Here is a 17,407-nt window from a genome sequence, read left to right on the forward strand (position 1 = left end):
TGAGGATGGCTGGTGCTGAACAGTTTGGTACCTCCATGAGGATTTCCAGTCTAATGGATTAAAAAACAGGGCTGGGAGATACAAAACTGGTGTTCCCTGCCACTGACTCGCCAAGTGACCTGGAACAAATCACTTGACCTCTGTATCTCAGTTTCACAATCTGTACATAATAATGCTCCCGGCGAGGGAGGAGGTTCCTTAATTCTTTAATGTTGATGTCATGGTCTGAGATCCTGGGATGAAAGGTGACACTGAGTAGAAAATATTGTTGTTTATTTGGAACTACTGGGCTGGCACAGAAGAAAATGTTGCTTTACCTTGTAAAGTGAGCAGCTGGAGGATATATACAGGGCCTGACATGCCCAGATCTTGCTTTAAAAAAAGGAAGAAAGCAGCTGGATAATTATACAACCAGTTACGTTTCTACACAGGAAAGTTAAGAGAAGGGTCATCCAATCACATGCTGCTGGGCGTAATCTGATCACAACATAGGTCAGGAAGGATTACAGCTGGCTTGCTGTATAACGCTGTGGCTTTTTCCCCTTGGATGCTTCAAGTATTTGCTAGTGCAGGGGCATATTCCCAGCCTGGTGGACCGATGAGTGGATCCAGCACAGCAGCCCCTTTGCTAAGCCATGTAATCTCCAAAACATCGAGCCATCCTCATTTCTGTGTGGAAGGGGCTGCCAGTGTTAAGACCAGGGGCCTAGAAGCAAGTTAGTCCCTTGCAGCGTTCGGTTTAGCAAGCTTTTAGCCCTTTCACTCCCTGACAGCTCCGAATGTAGGGCATGCTTTTCAAAAGGGACACGGCCTCTCTTTTGTGGGTATAATTTTCTCACACCATTTTGCTCCTGTTCTTTGGGGTGGTTTTTTTTTTGTTTGGGGTTTTTTTGCACCCGAAATAATTCCTGTGGTCAGAGGTGCAAATTCTCTGAGCTGCCCCTTCACAAAGGCATCCAACACACATGCCTCCTTGTCCTCATTTTCAATGGTGCTGCACTCAAGTGCTATGGTTCAGGAATCTAGGGTCCAATCTTGAGTTAATTGCGCTGTCCACACACTGGATGCGGCTAAACAGTCGTCATAGTAGCATGCTCCTTTGCCCTACCCTCGCTCGCCCCTGCTGCGTGCCATGCTGTAAATGAACCACACAAAGACAGACAGAGGAACACGTGTGTGAAATTCGCAGCCTCCTGCCTCAGCTCATCTGTGTTTTTTAAAAAAAACCCTGAACCTGCAAACTAGCCGGTGGCCGTCCTGACACTAGGTGCTGTGCTGTGATCGCACTCATAGTTAATTGATTTAAAACGTCTATGGACGGTCAGTTTAGCCAAAAATATTTCAGTGGGAGAAGGATGGGGCCTGAAGTCTAGGAGAAGGCTGTTGCATTAAATTGCCCTCTTAAGTTCCAGCTGTGGAATGTCGGTAGGTGGGGAAGGGAAGGGGGCTCTCAGAGTTTGCAGCAAAACATTCTCCATTGTGTATGGTGTATCTGATTGATTCTTGTCACTCGTCTTTGAATAATTTCATAGTAAATAAGTTCTCTTTGTCTCTAGCTGGTGGGATGCTGGTGGGTATGGGCTATTCAGCGTTGGATGAGAGCTACAGATTAGCAATAGCAGTAGGGAAGTTAGTGGGTTTTTTTTTCACTGAGCAGATTCTGTTCGGGGGTTATTTCTATCATTGTCTGATGTGGGACCCCAGCACATCCGCTGTGGACGCTGCTTGAGAGACTAAACCAGGTTCCCCCCAAGCCACGTTTACAGAGTCACTTCCCCGACTGTGTCCTTCGCGCTTGCTGCCCATTGTGCGGTATCCCCTCAGGGCCGCCCTGAGCTTGTGCCCTCTCACAGTCTCCTGTCCTTTCCACCCCAGGTACTGAGCAGACCAAGCAGATCATCTTCGCTCCCAGCACCGAACCGGCTTTTGTCACCGTCCCTCAGAACAGCTTCGGGGAGCCCTTTGTGCTGAACCCCACTGTGTGGTCTCTGATCGTAGAGGCAGAGGGCATACTGCTGGTAAGGCCCTTTCCCTTCTCCCTCCTCCAAGGAAGACTCTGGCAGTTTTCCGAGGAACAGAGTCACACTCAACTTGTCCCCCTCCTTCTCCGCCCCCATTCCAGGACTATCTGGTTTTGCTCCCCAGTTCGTACTACGAAGCGCCCATCCTGCAGCTGAAGGTCACAGAGGCGTGTACCTACAGCCCAGCCCCTGAACAAGCCAGTCAGAAGTAAGGAACTCCATTCCTCTCTTTGTGATCTGTGTTATTTGGGGTCTGCCCAGCTCTCTTAACCCTCTGGTACTAATGAACCCGTAGACTGCCCCCTTCTGTGCAGGGCTGCAGTCCCATTCAGTCAGCAGCTGCTCTCTGTGGGGGAGGCACCAGGGATCTCCCTTCACTAGGGGAGCCTGGGCAAATGGGGGTGGGCTTAGGCTCTTGGAAGAAGTCAGCCACAGCAGCTAACTACCCTGGGACCCTTGTGGTGCCTCTCGCCTGCCATTCAGGCCAATGGAGGAGTGTTGTGTTCGCAAGAGTCTGCAGGGCTCGGGGGTGAGGGTGGCTGGGTGGGGAGAGGTTTTGATTGTGGCAATGGAACATAACGAACAGGAGCAGCTAAAGTTTGAGGCTGAATGGCTTCCTCTACCTAATGGCAGGGCCCCACCCAATCTCACTGGGGACACAATAGGATTTTGGAGCCGGTGTTGCACTGGAGGGAGGGATGCCTAGGTCATTGGATTGCTCAAAGGGTTAGTCCTGGGGGCGCTGCCCCGTTCCCCTCTAGCCTTGGTCGATAGCCCGGGAACGTTGTTAGCAATAAGCAGCGTTTGCTGGCCAACATGAAATGAACTGCCAGCCTCTTCAACTCCTAATGGGCAGGTGTCCATTTCTCATACACCACCGTCCCCCATGGTCCCCCTGCGGAGCCTGCCAGCCAGGGCTGAACGGGCTGTGGAGACTGATTTCCCGGTGTGCCCCTAGAAGTGGACCCTCCCAGAGAGATCTGAGGCACTTGTAACAGCACAGCATGCGAGCGGGGGGACTGCCGTGGCCAGTGAAACACAAACTCTTGCTCCGTCCAAGGCCAGGATGTTCTCGAGAGCAGCGGAGCCCTTGCTTTGCTCCCTGGGACCTGGACTCAACGCTCACAACAGAACTTCACAAATTCTTTCCTAACGCTTCTAGCTGCCTCTTGTACAAGTACCTGTCTGTGGACGGCTTCCCCTCTGCGGCTGGAGGAGACATGGTGTGCCGGCTGGACAACAGCTTACCCAGGCCCTGTCCCACTGTGCGCATCACCCCATCGCACCCACAGATGGCGCTGTGCAGCGGCGGTGACGTGAGTAGCTTGTTTATTTCACCCTTCAGCCCTGTGAGACCAAAGGTGCCGGCTGTCCCCTTGAGAGAGCTTGTACTTTAAATATCTTGGGATGGCTATGCCCACACGTCCTTCTATTCCTCCGGCAGCTCATTAAGCTGCTCGTGAGAGTGTGTGTTTAGGTGCTGCTCACCCATGTAGTCACCCCTGCAAACTCTGCCCTGGGCGTGTAAATGGGCTGGGGGGTGGGGTGTGTGCTCATTGTGCTGGGATTTTAAAACTTGGCCCACTGCCTTCTTAGCCTGTCCATACAGTAATATGTTGAAGCCTGTGCACCTAAGAATCTCACTGATGTAGCCCCCAGCGGGAAGATATGGTGTGGCTGGGGGTGGTGGTATGCACCCACTGAGAGCAATCGCAATGCATCATTTTGGTCCCTGGAGTGTATTGGGTCAGGAAGAAGAAAGCTGGTACATAGCACTGGTAAGCTGTGTGTGTAGTAGAGGGAGGTGAGATGCAGTGTATCTCTGTCATATTTTCATTTCCCACCCAGGTGGAGGTCCAGCTGCAGCTTGCTGTTCCCCAGCCTGGGAGATACGTACTGCTGGTGGAGTATGCCAACAAGGATGCTGTGCAGAGGGCCAGCGTAGCAATGAGCTCCCTGCAGTTAGCCACCCAGCAGGGGTCACTCACCTTCCACACATGTGACTACAGGTACGAAGCCAGATCTGAACAAGAGGCTGAGTGAAGGGGCAGCTGTAGTGAATATGGTAACGTCCCTCTCCTGCGTTGCACAGTGAGGGGACAAGCTTCTCTGTTCAGTTGCTTCCTACTTTGTTGCACTAATAGAACGTTCAGCCTTGTGCCTCAGAATGAGAATATTGTATCTGTGCACATATGTTAGTGCAGTACCCACCGTGGGATCTTGGTAACAGCTTGAATCTCGCAACCCCCCATCACCCAAGGGTAGGCACATTGTCACTCCCATTTGATAGTGGGGAAAGTGGGACGCAGGCAGCCCAGACCTTCAGAACCCCTTTTCTGCGTGCTTGCTGCAGCTAGGGCCGATGCACTTGCAAATTTGATGCTTGCTTATCTCACATGCATTCCCAGTTCTGAAAATCTGGGCCTAAGTGACTTGACGGAATCCCAGCAAGAGAGAGCGGCTGGAAATAGAAGACGAATCCTGTACTTGAGTCACCTGCTCCAAGCACTAGACAATATTTATGTAATCCACAGACTGAGTGCCTTGTCTGGGAGCTGCTCTCATGTTTGACTTCAAACTGTGACCTTAGCAGTAGGAAACAAAGGCTTGGGATATCCTTAGGAAATGCGTTCTTGTGACTACCCCAAGCGGGCATTCAAAGACTTACCTCAGCTCTATATAAATAACTTCAAGAATGTATATCTGGCAAGACAAGAAATGAATTATGGCTCTGCCTAGGGCCATCCTTGAGTTCTGTTTTTGTCTTGCAGTTTCCTTTGCCGTGGGATGGTCTTAGATTCACAGAATCGCTTGGCAGCTTTTGAACTTACCACAGAGGGAACCGTTCGGTTCACTGCAGATCAAGCCCACTTCTTCCTGGTAAGACCTCACTACAAAGGACAGCTGTGTGGCTTCCCTCAGCTCCAGGTGGTGTGGAAGGAGGAGGCCGAGAACCAGTAGATTCAGGACTTAACCTGGAGAATAGGGTGATGTTCCTATGTTAGATCAGTCACGGTGTGTAACTCTGTCTATAACATGAGTGAGGCTGCGAGTCTGTCATGAAGGTCACAGAAGTAACGGAGTCCGTGATTTTCCAGGACCTCCGTGACTTCTGCAGCCTGCTGGCGCTCCTGCCCCAAGGCCGCTGGAGCAGCTGAGGTGGCTCCGGGGCCAGCCCCCACTGCAATAGTGGCGGTGTGTCTCCTTCCCACCGCCCTCAGGCAGCAGTGGTGGTCCCGGTGTCTCCACCAGCAACAGTGGAGGCCCCAAGCACCAGCAGGTGCCCTGGAGCGCTCACACACACACCCCCCCAAACACCCAAGATGTAGTCGGGGGTATATAGTACAATTCATGGACAGGTCACCAGGCCATGGTGTGTCATGGGCATTTGGGACTGAAGGAGCGAGGGCGAAAGGAGTTCTCTTGCGGAACTCTCTTATGGGGTCTTTCAGTATGGTATTCTGTCTCATCAGAGCCTGTAGGCTCACTTTGCAGAGCATAGAGGAATTCAATGTAGATGTTAGGTCCTAAGTGACCCTAAGGGATTGTCCACACAGTTAGTGAGTGCACAGCAAGCTGGAGTGTAAACCTCCAGGGTACTAGCTTGCCGTGCACTAACTGGCTGTGTGGACCCTCCTGCCGCTCACTGAAAGTTCTCTGTGTGCTTTGACAGCAATAGGTCAAAGTGCACTGCAGAATTTGTAATGCACAGCAGCAGGGTCCACACGCAACTTAGTGCATGGCTGGCTAGTGCGCTGTGGAGTCATGCTGGCTTGCTGTGCATTAAGGCTCTATATGGACAACCCTGAGACCCGTTTTCAGAAGAGATTTAAGCACTTGAGTCCCACTGATGTTCAGTAACAGTCCCATTTTCAAAAGAGGAGCCTAAGTGTCATTTCAAGTCAGTAGGACTCAGTGCCTTCTGAAAATGGGACTTAGTCACTTAGGAGCTAAAAGTCTACATTGAATTCCCCTATACTCTGCAAAGTGGGCCATCATGCTCTGATGAGATACCATGGAAGGGGACATACTGCCAAAGTCACTTCTGAAAATGGGATGTAAGCTCTGAATCACTGGTTCTCAACCAGGGGTACGCGAACCCGTGGGGGTTTGCAGAGGCCTTCCAGGGGGTACATCAGGTCATCTAGATATTTGCCTAGTTTTACAACAGGCTACATAAAAAGCACTAGCAAAGTCAGTACAAACTAAAATTTCATACAGGCAATGACTTGTCTATACTGCTCTCTGTACTATACACTGAAATGTAAGTACAATATTTACATTCCAATCGATTTATTTTATAATATGGTAAAATTGAGAAAGTCAGCCATTTTTCAGTAACAGTGCACTGTGACACTTCTGTGTTTTTATGTCTGGCTTTGTAAGCAAGTAGTTTTTAAATGAGGTGAAACTTGGGGGGTACGCAAGAAAATCAGACTCCTGAAAGGGGTACAGTAATCTGGAAAGGTTGAGAGCCACTGCTCTAAATCACTTTGAGGCATATACAAATCTTGACTTAGAGCAGAGGTGGGCAAACTATGGCCCATGGGCCACATCTGGCTGGCGGGACTGTCCTGCCCGGCCCCTGAGCTCCTGGCCCGGGAGGCTTGCCCCTCCCCCGCTGTCCTCCCTCCCCCGTAGCGTTGCCGCCATGCGGGCAGCAGGGCTGCGAGCTCCTGCCGCACTGAGCAGCATGGTAAGGGCCGGCGGTGGGAGGGTTGGGTAGAAGGTCCCAGCAGGCAGTCAAGGGACAGGGAGCAGTTGGATGGGGCGGAGGTTCTGGGGGGGTCAGGGAACAGGAGGGGTTGGATATGGGGTGGGAGTCCTGGGGGGGCCTGTTGGGGAGGTGTGAATATGGGGCTGGGGGGCAGTCAGGGGACAGGGAGCTGGCGGGGTTGGATGGGGGTGGGATCCCTGGGGGGGGCAGTTTGGGGCGGGGGTCCTGGGAGGGAGTGGTGAGGGGAGAAGGAGCAGGGAGGTTGGATGGGTCGGGGGTTCTGAGGGGGGCAGTCAGGGGGCAGGAAGTGGGAGGGGATGGATGGGGACGGGGGCCAGGCTGTTTGGGGAGGCACAGCCTTCCCTATCCAGCCCTCCATACAGTTTCACACCCCAATGTGACCCTCGGGCCAAAAAGTTTACCCACCCCTGCCTTAGAGCAATTGAATTCAGACACATTTGGCTTCTGCCCTCCACCAAACACAGGGCCCTACAGCACTGGTCTGCAGCTACAGTAAAGTGTCTATGAGGGGGTCTTTAGAGTATTCAGCCTGATCTTTAGGGATCGGGGGGAGGGTAAAGGAGCAAATCTAGGCTTCAAGTAGCAGAAGGTTTCATTTTACCACTCTTCTGTTTCCTTCCTGGTGCTGTAGTATAAAGTGTACCTGATACCTTATGGACAATTCACCATGGAATATGTTGAGCCAAAGGTTCACTGCATCAGCCTCCATGGAACCTTCTCACCCTCCAGGTAACGGAGTGCATGATTTCTCTAAGCACTTTACCTACGAGAGTGAATATTATCCCCATTTTAAAGATGGAGGCACAGAGAGGTGAAGTGACCTGCCCACTTGAGCCAGTAGCAGAGTTGGGATTAGAACCCAGCTCTCCAGCCCTGTGTTCTCACAACTAGACTAGATGGTCTCCCTTATGGGATATACTCCGTGCATCACTCCAGTGAAATAGCCTTCCTGAGACTTGCTCACATTCTGTAACAGCAATTCAGTGTGTCCGAATTCCTACTCTTGTTCATCACTTACCACTAAGTTAGCCATACAGGATTCCTCTCCCTCCCTCAGTGCTACATATGGTAAAGGCCCCAAGGAATCCCTGTAAAGGCTCCTTCCTCGCCATGGGGTAATCTGGATTGATATTATAGGCAAGTCTCTCTCATGCCAGAGCTTATAGTTCTCTTTCCACTGCCAGTGATCCCATGTGTTGTGTTTTCTCCCTCTGGTGCAGTAGTTCCTGCATCCCATCAAGGTTTCTGAAGCTTTCTCAGTCCATTGTCCTGGAAGCAGGCCAGGCTCTGTCAATCCCTCCAGACTTTCCCCTGACTCACATCTTCACAGTGGCTCCAGCTGGCACTCCCACTGAGCCATCACCTCGGCCTCCGACTGCAGTGGACTCCTCAGCAGAGTTCATTCTCCTGCAGCCTTCCCAGGTAATGAGGACAGACTGCAGCTGGGCTGGGCTTTTCCTCTCAGTGGCAATGGGATTGTTGTGTCAGATGGCTGCACCGTAGGCATGCACTTGCTCTGTGCAAGTCTTGGCAAAGTAGCAGAACGACTCACACGTGCACCTGTGGCCTTCCCTTCCATCTTCATTAACCACGACACAGTTGTGCTTTCATCTGGGCTTCTCCAGTATTTTATTCTGTGGATTGCTTCATAATCCACATGGACCCTCCTCGCCGCCCAATCCTGCTCTGATTGGTTCTCAAAGTCCCCTTCTGCAGGCTCCCAGCAAGGGCTCTGCAGGCTGGGCCCCATGGACTACAGCCTGAGAGCTTCTGCCTTAGAGTAACTGAGCTTGGTGGTTCCGGGAAGATGGAGGGGCTAACTGTGAATGTCACATACACAAGGGAGACGGAGTCCCCAGTGGTGCAAAGCACTCTCCTGCTGGCATGTTGAAAGGGATGTGATACTGGTGCATTGGAGAGGGATGGGGATTGCACTGGAAGAGGAAAGTGTATGTCAACTCTGATTTCTTTACTCTTTGCTCCTGCCAGGCTGCTGCTGTGTTTAACAGCCGGATCCAGACGCTGGGTCGCTATGCTTTCGTTGTGCACTATTACCAGCCCAACCATCCCACGTTCCCTGTGGAAGTGTTAATCAATGGTGGGCGGATTTGGCAAGGTGAGCAGAGCTGGGAGTTAGGGAGAGGCTCCTGGGACTGAGGGACATGGGGAAAGTGGTCTGTAAACTCCTTTTGAACCCAGATCACTCGTAGGAAGTTCCTGGAGGAAGGCAGAGAGTCAAGGGCACCCAAGCTGCCTCTTCCTCCTACCCAGGACCCTGGCAGCAGCTGTGTGAGAAATGTCCCAAAGGGGATAGAGATCTGATCTGGGTACTAAAGGGCTCTTTAATCTGGTGGAAACAGGTAGAATAAGAACCAGCATCTGGAAGTTAAAGCCAGATACATTCAAATTAGAAGTGAGGCACAAACTTTTTAACAGTGAGAGTGATTAACCATTAAAACTAACTACCCAGGGGAGTGGTGGATTCTCCATCTCTTGAAGCCTTCAGATCCACCCTGGATGCCTTTCTGGAAAGTATGCTTTGGCCAAACTCAGGTTATTGGGCTCAGTACAGGAGTAACTGGGTGAAATTCTGTGATGGCCTGTGATACACAGGTCAGATTAGATAATCTAATGGTCCCTTTTGTCCTGAAAATCTGTAAATCTATGAATCTAGCTTTTCCATTGGACCGCCTGTAGAATTTATCTGTTTTCCCATATACGAGCTGGCTGCAGCAAAGGTAGAACCAATGGGGCACTGGTGCTTTCAGTTACTGCAGCAGACTCTAGGAAGGTGAAACGAAGGTCCAACTGTTGAAACTTGGGTGTATAAAGTGAGGCACCTAAATCCACAGTTAGACACATCATTAAAGTGGCCTGCCTTTCAGAGGTGCCGAGCTCCTGAAGGTCCCATTCGCTTCAGTGGGAGCCATATGGGCTCAGCTATTTAGGGGCCTAACTGTGAATTGACCTTGACCTTACACAGTGGGCCCCTGGGGAAGGAGATGGCTTCCAGCTGCGCACTGTTTCCATTTCCACCACCGAAAAGGATCGATTTCACAAAGTCCAGTGCAGAGGGGAAGATTTGCACTAGGTTTTGCACGATGCTTTACCTAGCAATGGAATGGCAAGCGAATGGCGTTCACACCAACACACACATCACACACTGGGCAGGCTCTTATGAAACTCAACCCCTTCCCTGCTGGCTGCCTTTATTCATCTTGCTCAGGGTCTTCACTCAGACCACAAAGCCCTGAAGCTGGACCCTGGAAGCTTTGACTTGGCTTGGGTTGCCTCCCAAGCTGGCTGAGTCAATGTCTGAGACATGAGGACCACAAAATGGGCCATTCGGGGGAGAGTTGGTGTGTGCTGCAGCTCACAGCTGGCTGCCTTGGCTTTGCTTTGGATGAACTCGAGTGGAGCAGGCTGGGGGTGGGATAGAGGCGGCTGAGGGGCTGACGTCTCTTTTGGCCTTTCAGGCCAAGCCAAGGCTGCTTTCTGCCCACATGGATACGGTTGTCGGAGTGTGGTGGTTGCCGAGAACCAGATCATCCTGGACCTTACGGATAACGAGCTGACGGTGATTGTTCGTGTGCCAGCAGGCCAGCAGCTGTGGCTGGTAAGTGTATAGCTGAAAGGCTCCCTCACCGCAAGACCTGGTTCCAGCCCTGTGACAGCAATAGGAGCAGGGTTGTAACTGGATTTCTAGGGCATTTTCAGTAGGGTAGTGGCAGGGAATGTTTCACACCATTTCCCCCTTTCTGAGCCATCCTGCTAAGTTGCATCCACTGTCGGGAAATGTGGCATTGTAGCTTAGAGGGTAGGCTCTGTGGAATCCACCACTAATGGGCAACAGCCACCAGGAACTATGTTATGATATTACCCCTCTCTATGATAGTAGAGAGGGGAGGAGACTGAGCTTAGTCAAGCTGCTTCAGACAGTCCGATGACAGCCTGTGAAGGCCAGGAAGAAATTCCCTTCCTACCATGGATGCACATGCGCTGTCATGATCATATTTTGCACTTTTGCACAATCGGTTTCATGCACTATTGTGAAAATACTTTGCACTTGCACTGCCTCTTTCATCCAAGGATCTCTAGAGACAGAGGCAGGTAAGCATTATTATCCCAATCGTCCAGATTGGGGAAACTAAGGCCCAGAGCTCTTAAAGGATTCACCAGAGGCCACAATGCCAGTCAGCAGCTGAGCTGGAAACAGAAATCCGGTGTCCTGACTCCGAGTCCTATAGACTTACTGCCCTTGGTGGGTCTTTTGCTAGCCTCAATCACATGGGGTATTGGCTGTTGCCTGTGGCAGCATACTGGGCCACATGGACCAATTGTCTTTTCAAAAGACAAGCACTTGGAAGTGTTGCACCATATCCCAGTTGGTGAGACATCAATCATTTGTAAATACATGCTCAGGCAGCTGAGTGAGCTGACTGGCTGCATGTGCTTCTTGTGGTTCTCTTTGGTTTACCTAAGCTATTGCAGGGAGGAAGCACTGAACGCCAGGGTGTGGCTGGTTGCTTTGTGTCTTGCTGCAGGATTACATCCTGGTGGTGCCTGAAGACAGCTACAGCTCCCATTATCTGCTGGAGGAACCCCTGGACAAATCCTACGAGTTTATCAGCAGCTGTGGGGTCAATAGTTTCTACATCAAGTGAGAACCTTGGTTTTAAAGTGACCCTGTTCTGCTGCCCAATGGCTTTGCAGTCTCTATGGAACAGAAATAGTAGAGTATAGGCCATTGCTGGGGAAATGCATCCACCTAGGATGCTGGAATTGTTTGCTTTAATTGCTTCCCTTCTCTTGGCCATGCCCAGTTAATTAATAAATTAATAAATCTGCTGGATTTTTCAGTACCTAGGTTTTGTTTTGCTCTGATTCACGCTGATTTGGGGTGGTTTGACTCCAGGGACCCTGGGGGACTTAAATGACACAACACCCAAGTTAATATTGGTTAAAATCTTGGTTTTAGCTTAAGCAGATGAGTCTCCTTGGCTGGTATCTAAAGGAGCATTCAGAGGTCCTTAATGTCCTAATATCGAACCTGAACCTGCACTGTACTGAGTGCCCTTGACTCCCACTGACTTCAGTAGTGGTTGAGGGTGCCCGGCACCTCTTGTGAGCAGCCTGTAGACCATCTGGGAAGGTAGCGGTGAGGTTGGGAGTGCCCTGGTGTTGAGGCATCTCATTTAAAGCAAGTCTGTCTTATGGAGATTTGTCATCACTTGGGAACCCAACCTTGCCTTGGAGAAAGTACCTGCAGGGGAAATCAGCCCTGAGGATGCTCTGAGGGGAGCGTGGTCTAAGAAAGCCCAGCCCAGGAATCTCTTCCCCCTTTCTTTGCAGTCCCACCACAGCATCCAAGTTCTGCAGAGACTCTGCCATCTCGCTCTCTCTGTTCTACAACAATGGAGCACAGCCCTGCCGTTGCCACGAGGCGGGGGCCATCAGGGGCCAGTGCGAGCTCTTCGGTGGGCAGTGTGCTTGCAAATCCAACGTCATCGGCCGAGAGTGTTCCCGGTGTGCCACTGGTTACTGGGGCTTCCCCAACTGCAGGCGTGAGTTACCTGTTCTGTGTTTTGGGAGGAAGGCTCTGCTCCTCTCAGCTCTGAGGGCTTTGATGGCTGCTGGAGGCCAGATGCCTGTTCTGTAGGCCTTGAAAATGGCCGACAAGGATAACCCTGTTTTCTGCCTCCTTATGGGAGTTGAAGGTTCCAGGAGATTTTCCCTATGAAGTTTGTACTGTTGGGGGTGGGGGAAGAGGTTAAACAGCAGTGCAGCTCATATCATTATGTACGTGCTCTGGAAGTGTGTGTGCTAAAGATCCTTTCCAGCAGGCACTTCCCCATCACCATTCCTCTCAAGTAACCTGAGGTTCCCAGCGTATTTGTGGTGTTTAAAGATTCACCTCATCCAGGACACCCATGGGTTGTTAAGCTGGGTTTCACCCATGGTTGTTTATGGACACTTTTACTGCCAGCCTCAAACCTGACTTAATGGTTTTCCATGCCCGCTTCTGCAGTTAGCAAATACAGATTAGCGTGCACATGCAAACTCCAAATCTGGGGCTAAATGTGGTCCTAATTCTCTGCCCATCACTGGTGATTGTCAATATTTAGTTAAACAAAACAAAACCAGCCTCCCCTGTGTCTTCTAGCTTTGCATTTCAGTCAGTACCCTCCCAGTCCATTCTCTGGGCAACAGCGGAACAAGCATCGCTGTCAATTTTGCCAAGTTCATTGGTGGGGCATATAATCCCCTGGTCGGGCACCCTGTGCAATGCAGACCAGTTGTCGTGAGATGGAAGAGCCGCCTGCTCTGCCACGCTGTCCCTCATGTGCAGGGTTCCTCTTAGACTCCAGAGCAGAAGAATCTGACTCCTCTCTGCACGCTGCCTTCCTTCCCTTCAATAAATTTGTAGTCGGGAAATGCCTCCCACTGCCACCCTATAACAGGCCAGAATGGTTCACCTTGCAGATGTCTGTTCAGAACTGATGACCTTGGCTTTTGTTGGCCCACTTAAATCCCTGTTCATAAGCTCTATGACAAACACAGGGAAGCCCTGGCGCCAGTCACTTGATTGCCCTGGTGGATCCTACTGGGATTGGACATTGGTGTCTGAACAGGCAATGCCAAGGTGCTGTTCTGAGGCTGGTTCCAATGCCAGCCTTTCAGACAGTCTGGCATGCAGATGGGCAGAGCACAAGCTCCTCTGCACCCGCTTTTGTCGATTTGCAACCTTGGTGTTGCTTGGGCTTTGTTTTATCCCAGGGTTCTTACTGCTTCCACAGTGAACTCAGCTGCTTCCTTTCTCTTGCAGCTTGTGACTGTGGGACCCGCCTGTGCGATGAAGTGACGGGACAGTGCATCTGCCCACCGCATACCATCAAGCCTGAGTGTGTCGTCTGTGAACCCCAGACCTTTGGCTGCCACGCCTTGATTGGCTGTGAGGACTGCAATTGTTCTCGTACAGGAGTCCAAGAACTGGCGGAGCCAGGATGCGATGCGGACAGTGGACAGTGCAGGTGAGGAACAATGATGGGACCATGGTCGCATGGAGGAGATGTGCCAGGAGCAGCACTGGGATCATTAGCTTAGACATCTGGCTTTATGGAGCGCCATGGAGTATGTGAGCAGGTTGGGAAGGGAGGGTAAATTAATAACCCACTGGTGTCAGTGTTGTATTCTTCGCATTGGCGCTGGTTAGGAATTAGAGATCAGCAGAAGGCCAAGTACCTTCATTCCATTGCTGCTGTGTCCCATGTAGGTGCAAACCCAATATAATAGGACGGCGGTGTGATGTCTGCTCCCCTGGCTACTACCATTATCCGCACTGCCGGAGGTGTGACTGTCATCAGGCAGGGACGGAAGTGAGCGTGTGTGATCCGGTCACTGGGCAATGTCACTGCAAGGTCAGTCTAGTTACCACACTCTGGTGATGCTTGTCTGGCCAATTTAATTCCCCTGCTCCGACAACGTGACCTGGCTGGCCCGTGGGAGAGAGGGCATGGAGAGATGGAGAACAGGTAGTGCCTAGCATGTGGCATCCTGTGTGCTCTGTAGGGAATGCCCCTCGGCTTCATGGCACACTTGGGTCATTCTCACCTTTGATTCCCAAGAGGCTCTGTCAACAGCAGAAATTGGATTGAAAGTGTCAGTGACGAGAAGGCCTTTTGCTGCAGCACCACTGGAGAATAACTCAGCTCTTCAGTGGCCAGATGGCAACCCGCTCCTCTGGGTGGTGATCCCAGCCCCGGCTGGGCACAGGAAAGCTTTGGCAAGTGCGGGGGAGTTACATTTGGACAGTGAGCAGAGGTTAATGGCTGATGAGGGGTTTACCGAGCAAACCTGCTCATGAATTGAATAATGGCATCGTTTTACAGCCCCTCGGCAGCGTTTTGATAACTGCTGGCGCAGTCTGCCATCCTTTTCCATACTTCTGTAGCAATTGTAGGGGAAACTCGGCACACCCCATGGTTCATTTTTCTTCCAGGAAAACGTGGAGGGCGTGAGGTGTGACCAGTGCCGCCTGGGGACCTTCTCTTTGGATGCAAACAACCCCAAGGGCTGCACCAGGTGTTTCTGCTTTGGAGCAACCGATCGCTGCCACAGTGCTGAGAAATACCGAATGGAGGTGAATGGAGGGCTGGGGTTTGGGGACCTCGGTGGTCCTTTCCTCTCTGTTCAGTGGGATTCTGTTCCTCCCAGACCCCAGGTGGTTTCTTTCTCCTGCTCTGTGCTACGTTTGTGGGATATCCCGGAGCGCTGGGGGGTGGGTTTAACCATTTTCATGCTTGTACATTCAGCCTCCTCAGCTGAGCCCCAGGATCCTTCGCCTTTGGGAGGTCTTGGTGCCACAGGAATCCCTATGGGTTGGGAGTTCATGGGGGCAGTTCTGAGTTGCAAATAACTTGAGCAAATCCACTTCTCTAGAAGCGAAGGAACAGGATTGGAGCATGATTGGGATCCCACTGGCCTCTTCTCGGCGCCTCGTTTTATAGAGCGTGAGCCCTGTATTGAGACTCTGTGTCCTGGAGTAACAGTAACCGAAATTCCAAGGACCGTTCTGCAGCCCCCACCCTGTCTCACGTGCCTGAAGGAGCACGAATGCAGAGACATTCCCTGCGCCGCTCGTGAGGTGCTCTCGGAAAACAGGCATACAGCTCTCTCTTGCTCTCTCCTAGTTCCTCAACATGAAGGGGTGGGTGTTACTGAGCGGAGACCACCAAGAAGTGGCCACCTCCCTGAGACTAGAGGAGGAACTCATTCATGCTGACCTGAAGAACATTCCCGAGGCCTATCAGGAGCTCTCCTGGCACGCACCCAGCTCTTACCTTGGAGACCGGGTAAGAGAGAACACACCTGGCCAAAGTCCCTGCATGCTCGTCCCTCACATTTGTCAAGGTGATGAAGCAAAGGCTTGTCACATGCAACCCTGATCTTCACTGAGCCTCAGCCCAATGGCCTGCTTTGTGCCATTGCCGGGCAATCTGATTTAGTGGGGGTGTGTCTGATTATGCTCACCAGCCATGAAGACCATAGTAGGTCACTTAGCTTAGTGGTGATAACAGCGTCTTCTGCCTGTGTTGTTTGGCTCTCCCCTAGGTGTCCTCCTATGGCGGATACCTGCGGTATGAGCTTCGCTCAGACACCAGAAGGGGTGATGTGTTCATTCCCATGGATCCCCGCCCGGATGTCATCCTCAAGGTACAACCTCAGAAACCCCTTCTGATAGGGCATCAGGGATAAATGGTGCTTCCAGCCAGTGACTTACAGGACACCTTTGTACCTTCCCCAGGGAAACCAAATGAGCATCATGTTTCTGGAAGGCACTTACCCTTCCCCTGGAGATGTACATGAAGGCCGGCTGCAGCTCGTGGAGGTGAGTTTGGACACACTGTGCGCGTTCCCTGGAGTTTGAAGGAACAGACAGCGCTAGGCATAGAGCCTCGAGAACCGAATGTTGTTCCTCTGTACTGTGGCCTGCAGTCTTGGCAACTTTTTAACATGTCCTAGGAATTTGGTGCAGTCTGTGACTGCCTCAGAACCTGGAACACTTGTGTGTCGCTAGGGTCATCCCAGAGAGAGAGTCTCTGTGGAGATGTGTTGGAGAAACATTAGGGTGTGTGCTCCGGGAAAGCAGGAAGAGTAGCAAGATGGTCTAGAGGATGGGGCATCAGCCTAGGACTTGAGACTGGGGTTCAATTCCTAGCTCAGCCGCAGACTCCTAATGTGACCTTGGGTGAGTCGCTTACTGAACCCTGAGCCTTGGTTCCCAAGGGGGATAGTACTTCCTGGTGGTGTGGTGAGGACAAATCCACTTATCCTTGTTTGGTGCTCAGATGCTACAGCTGGTAGAGGCCATTCAGACAGAAGAGAGGGTTGCCCTGAGTGCAGATGCTACAGGGCTAGTTGCTTTAAATGCTGCCTATTGCTGGTAATTTTCACTCTTAACACTTTCATTTTGTTTGAACGCTCAGAAGTTTCTGTTATAAATTCCATACAGTTCTGGGGCTTTCGTCTGAGACTTTAAGAGCCAGGTCCTGTCTGCCTTGTGGGGACGTTAAAGGGTTAAGTGTTCAGCCTATCATCCGTGTTTGCAGGTGCATTTTTTTGTGCCGACGTATTTGCATCCATATCTTTGAGCAGGAGGTGAATCACAGGAGTGCATGTTGGCCCTTGAATGCCAAATTGGGAGCACGAGTACAAACTGAGTTGGCAGTAGGGAGATGGACCTTGTGAAAATTCAGGCCTATTGCTCCCACGGCAGCCTTTGTTATGCTAAGCATTTGCATTGACATCCTGGACCAAACGTTCCCCTGCACAGATGCTGTTGTATTGTGCATCAAGTGGCTTCTGCCCTGCACCCAAGAGAAGCTGCATGTATGTGGCTTGTGAGGTTTGTGTGCATCTCTGGAAATGGAAGGCACTGTGTGAATGGGAGCTCTTCCTAATGGCGTGAAAGCATCACTCGGGCACATGGACAGATTTTTCACTATGCTTTTTGGGAATGGGCCATGGGCAGAGAATTGGCTTTGAATTTTCAGACAAACTTCCAGTGGAGATGGAAGGAGGAGGTCTCATAGCTGCAGACAAGTGAAGAGTTTTTGGGATATTGTATGGATAAGCCCCCTCAGGGATG

The 17,407-nt window shown here is 51.3% G+C and overlaps 1 protein-coding gene across 3 annotated transcripts in view; it reads left to right on the top strand.

Moving 5' to 3' along the window:
- The window catches only part of LAMA5 (laminin subunit alpha 5), a 163,581-nt gene that overhangs the window by 108,107 nt on the left and 38,067 nt on the right, over positions 1-17,407 (top strand). For 2 of the 3 annotated variants that reach the window (XM_075118705.1, XM_075118707.1), the window contains exons 24-40: positions 1,876-2,018; positions 2,123-2,229; positions 3,184-3,337; positions 3,870-4,030; positions 4,793-4,901; positions 7,391-7,488; positions 7,980-8,181; positions 8,749-8,875; positions 10,236-10,375; positions 11,304-11,419; positions 12,112-12,323; positions 13,586-13,790; positions 14,033-14,177; positions 14,759-14,899; positions 15,450-15,611; positions 15,871-15,972; positions 16,064-16,147. In XM_075118705.1, the coding sequence (XP_074974806.1) occupies positions 1,876-2,018; positions 2,123-2,229; positions 3,184-3,337; positions 3,870-4,030; positions 4,793-4,901; positions 7,391-7,488; positions 7,980-8,181; positions 8,749-8,875; positions 10,236-10,375; positions 11,304-11,419; positions 12,112-12,323; positions 13,586-13,790; positions 14,033-14,177; positions 14,759-14,899; positions 15,450-15,611; positions 15,871-15,972; positions 16,064-16,147 (2,408 nt within the window). The remainder of the gene's footprint in view (positions 1-1,875; positions 2,019-2,122; positions 2,230-3,183; positions 3,338-3,869; positions 4,031-4,792; positions 4,902-7,390; positions 7,489-7,979; positions 8,182-8,748; positions 8,876-10,235; positions 10,376-11,303; positions 11,420-12,111; positions 12,324-13,585; positions 13,791-14,032; positions 14,178-14,758; positions 14,900-15,449; positions 15,612-15,870; positions 15,973-16,063; positions 16,148-17,407) is intronic. The other variant, XM_075118706.1, reaches the window with a different exon arrangement.

This window comes from Caretta caretta, chromosome 13, assembly GCF_965140235.1.
Source record: "Caretta caretta isolate rCarCar2 chromosome 13, rCarCar1.hap1, whole genome shotgun sequence".
NCBI classification, from domain to species: domain Eukaryota; kingdom Metazoa; phylum Chordata; order Testudines; family Cheloniidae; genus Caretta; species Caretta caretta.